Consider the following 4,097-nt stretch of genomic DNA (forward strand, 5'->3'; position numbering starts at 1 on the left):
TCACTCGATCTTTTTATACGTTTTTTTAATAAATATCTATCCAATTTCATCAAATCCCTACACTATTTCTGATTTAACGACACATTGATGTAGTTGTATAAGACGCTATACGAATTTGTAATAATACATAGTATTATAATACCTAACTTTATACCATGTTCGTTTGTTTTTAATGCATTAATAACTGAACAGTATAAAATATATTTGTCCGACCGCATTATTGCCTTTACAATTATTTCGATCGTTATTTAATATTGCTACCATCTACAGATTCACATTTTGGAGGGATATTTATCAATCACAGCTATTATAATTTCAAATGTCTTGTGGCTACACACGTTATAATATAATATTTAATAAAAATACAATGTTTGCAAAGTGCATAAAATATAATGGCGAACGATAATATGATATTATAACAAAGTTCAAGAAATATAACATTAAATGGTAACACTATAATAATATAAAACTCATAATACAATAAAAATAATAAAGAACAATAATACTATAGTGTGTGTGTAGAATATAGCAATTTAAGTACATTAAATGTAAAAATATCAATTATGATATTGCAGTGTGTTCCGAAATTTGGTTATTTATTTTAAATTTCAGGTGTGCAGTATTCATGTTTTATAAGTGCAATTATATTCTCATTCAAAACCCAGTGAATACTTAATTATTATAGATTTTTTTTTTAATTCAGGAGTGCAACATTTTTAGGGTCGGTGCAATTGATTTTACATAAAATATGCGAACGAGGGTGAGAAATTGTTATCGACGTCTTCTAACGGGAACAATTCTAGTAGGATGAGCTGAAGATGTTGCTTCCGGTGTTTCTTTTGTAAATAAATCGCTTCCAGCGCCTGGGAAGAATTCCCATTTATAATAAATCTTTTCGCCCTCTCCGTCCACCACGTCACCCGCCTGGTCAACAAGTGGTTTTTCGGGCGATCGACCTTTGCGATTGGGATGTATGATATCCAATACATACTCTTTAAAACATTCGTCAGCCCAATCTCGACAATTTTGTCGGTATTTTACCACATCAAAGTCTTCGTCTTTCATAACGTCAGGACACAATTGACGTATCCCTTTCCGTTTTTTTTCATCTAAGGCTTTTTTTGTTTTCTTTTCCAATTGTAGTATTTCGTACGTCAGTGGAAAAATCGAGACGCCCAGCACTTGAAATACATGGAAAGCATAAAGATTATATTATTTGTAAACACATTTGTGTATGTTATTGTTGACTTTATCGCCTATACAACATGACAGCAACTCTATAGATCAGAAACCGTAACTGTTGGGTACCTACTTTATTAGGCCAAACATTAAAAAAAATCTGCCCTTTCCCTATAAAATCGAGAAAAAAACTCCAAAAAATTACAAATTTTTTAATTTAAAATTACTATGTTCTTTTTTTTTAAAAAAAAAATAGTCTGATTAGTACCAAATTTGTTGGGAATATTATTGGTTGTAATATTAAGAAATGTAATATAAACTAAATAAAATAGCAGCTTAGCTTAATACTCTACTGACATTGTTGTGATAGGCAAGCTCCCTCCCAAAATCTATCATTTAATTGCTTCAGCGTCTGTTATTATAGTTGTCGAGTTAAAAATTATGTTAATTTAAAATATAAGAATAAAATAAATGGTAATTACTGAACCAGGAAGATAATAGATGTAAATTTTTTTCCTCCAGACAGGTGGACAAGTCATTGCAAGCTTCGTTGATGAAACGCCTGTCCTTTATATATAAAAAAAAATACAATTGAAAAGTTGCACGTGAGTTATTTTTTACAATCAATTAAACATTTATATCATATACATAAAATTTGCTCTGTAAATATCATTTATAAAAATAAATATTACAATATTGTTTACAGAAAATAAATAAATATATTTTTACTGAGCACTACTTAGATTGTTAATGTTATAATAGAATAGGATTTTTTTATTATTTGGCCACATTTATATCTCATGACAAAAAAATTGAAACACTTTTTGTGAATTATAGGAAGATAGGCAATTTTTAAGATACGATATAATTTTTCAAGGTAAAATTGATTATGTAAGTACTATTTTTACACTCGTTTATTGATTGGAGATTTAAAAGATGCATTTAACTATTTTACGTTGTAGTAATCTTTTACTATTCACATTTTTTTAAAATTAATATCTAACATTGAATACTGTTTTTTTAAATAAGTGATTATACGTTAATTTAATAAAACAAATGTTCAAAAGTAATTTCTACCTTGGTATCTATTTTCAATATTTCTTTTTTTTTTTTAATTTTGTTTTTATAAAATAAACGCCAACGGGCCTTTACATACCTATTCATCATATTCCTAATAAATTTACGTTGTATAATATCACTATAACATTCGCGTTAAGATTATCGATTACTTACTTTACTTTCAATTGCTTCTTCCGAGCTGCTGCTATTTGCTGCCACGTCTTAAAGAAATACAAAAATAACATATGTTTAAAAAAACACTTTTGATACGTGTCCTAGAAGTTTGGCAACACCGCTCTTGTGTGCTACCATACGATTTTGCCTATATTGTCCGATAGCAGATAATTTATAATTATTTTAATTTAGCGAATTAAATGATGCAGAGAAAAATATAAATAGGGTAGAAATTATGATCGAGCATCGTGCAGCAAAAAACCAAAAAAATTGTTAAAATTAAAAAATATATTATAGTTAGCCTGTCAATGAAAGAGACTTCTGTATTCTACCTGTGCTTGTCATAATGACTATATCAAACAGTGCGACTTACCATGGTGCACGATTGTTAATATTGCAAAAACAAAATATAACACGAATCTTAACTGGATCATAATGTTTTTAATTGAAAATTATCGTTATAGTTAAAATTTTCAACAAAGGACCAATGCTAAAGTCTTTAAGAGAGTGAGTTTCTAAAGAGAACTACTACAGTGTACAATTTAAAAAAAAAAACACTTAGGTAAAATATTTTTTAACTAACAGCTATTCAAACAGTGAACGCCGAAACTTGTCAAAATTGTTCTTATTAATTATTTTTTTCAAACAAAGTAAACAGTTGTTGTTTAATGCGCATACATAGTGCGTTAATACTGTAGATATAATTACACGTTTTATAGTGGCTACCAAAAACCAAAGCCTAGTAGTATATATTATTGTCGAATAAGTTCAATAAACTTAATATTTTGTGAGTGCTTTTAGGCCTTTAAATAGGTATCCTATGAGAGCGGTCTCGTTCAACGTTGCTATTGAATACACCACGTTATTACACTGCTTGTGAGCTGCATTGTGTGCAATTGGTATATAATACCATCTCTAGTATTGTATGTCTAGTGGCTGACAATACACGATCCCAGATGAATGTACACCAGCAATGAGCCAATGTAAAGTGTGTAAAAGAAAATCGAATTTGCACTTGACTTACAACCTTTTTTTCCCAACTCTTTAGGGCGTTCCGTTGTGCTAAACCTGTACTGTATAATGCAGGATAAAATTGTATTAAAATATCTTTTCACGTAGCGAATATTAAAAGAAAATATATATTTTTCTACATTTTATGTTTAAATTCCCACACAAAAATCGATTCCATGCCAATGTTTGATCTAAATAAAATATTTTGACCATGATGTCAAGTACACGGTGATCTTATTTTTAACATAGATTAACCAACAATATAAATACCTACCTACACAAAAGGTTGTATTTGAAATTAAAATCAAATTGACAGCCAGATTAACATAAGTATACATAGTATATTATTTATTGTTATTTGTTTATTATAAAAGAAACATGTTTTACTACCCATGTTACTAGCAAAATAAAATAAGTAGGATCTAGTTAGTGGATGGTATCAATTGTAATGTCGGTGTGGACAGTGGATTTGGATTCAAACAAGAGTGCATAGGGTCATTTATGTGTCATCATGTTGAGGGTGATTGACTAAGAGACTTGAATAGTTGGAATTTCGGCTGACTTGGCACAGCCTCAAGTTTGAATTGCATAAGTATAAATAGGTGTCAATAGGGATTTTTAATAGGATTTGTGCATGATGGGTGTTGTGTGTATTGAGAGTTTTGATTTCACAA

General features: G+C 29.3%; 1 protein-coding gene across 1 annotated transcript; it reads right to left on the bottom strand.

The window, feature by feature from the left end:
- Positions 1 to 736: 736 nt before the first annotated feature.
- Positions 737 to 2,955, bottom strand: LOC126845301 (uncharacterized). The gene is made up of 4 exons (XM_050583950.1): positions 2,786 to 2,955; positions 2,413 to 2,459; positions 1,662 to 1,746; positions 737 to 1,181 (listed from the first exon to the last, which is right to left on the bottom strand). The coding sequence occupies exons 1-4, from the start codon at positions 2,844 to 2,846 to the stop codon at positions 772 to 774; spliced, it is 603 nt and encodes a 200-aa protein (XP_050439907.1). The 5' UTR covers positions 2,847 to 2,955; the 3' UTR covers positions 737 to 771.
- Between the last annotated feature and the right edge of the window lie 1,142 nt (positions 2,956 to 4,097).

Source organism: Adelges cooleyi, unplaced genomic scaffold, assembly GCF_023614345.1.
Source record: "Adelges cooleyi isolate 19-005CV unplaced genomic scaffold, UGA_ACOO_1.1 ACOO_flye_CR_arks_rails_tigmint_CR_PRNA_739, whole genome shotgun sequence".
Taxonomy (NCBI): Eukaryota; Metazoa; Arthropoda; class Insecta; order Hemiptera; family Adelgidae; genus Adelges; species Adelges cooleyi.

What these genes read in the sequence shown, in the direction of transcription:
- LOC126845301 (XM_050583950.1), bottom strand. Translation starts at nt 2,846, where the DNA reads ATGATCCAGTTAAGATTCGTGTTATATTTTGTTTTTGCAATATTAACA. An exon ending in AAGAAGCAATTGAAAGTAAA is followed by an intron (nt 1,747 to 2,412) that starts GTAAGTAATCGA and finishes TTATATATAAAG; the next exon opens with GACAGGCGTTTCATCAACGA. An exon ending in TCTATTATCTTCCTGGTTCA is followed by an intron (nt 1,182 to 1,661) that starts GTAATTACCATT and finishes ATGTATTTCAAG; the next exon opens with TGCTGGGCGTCTCGATTTTT.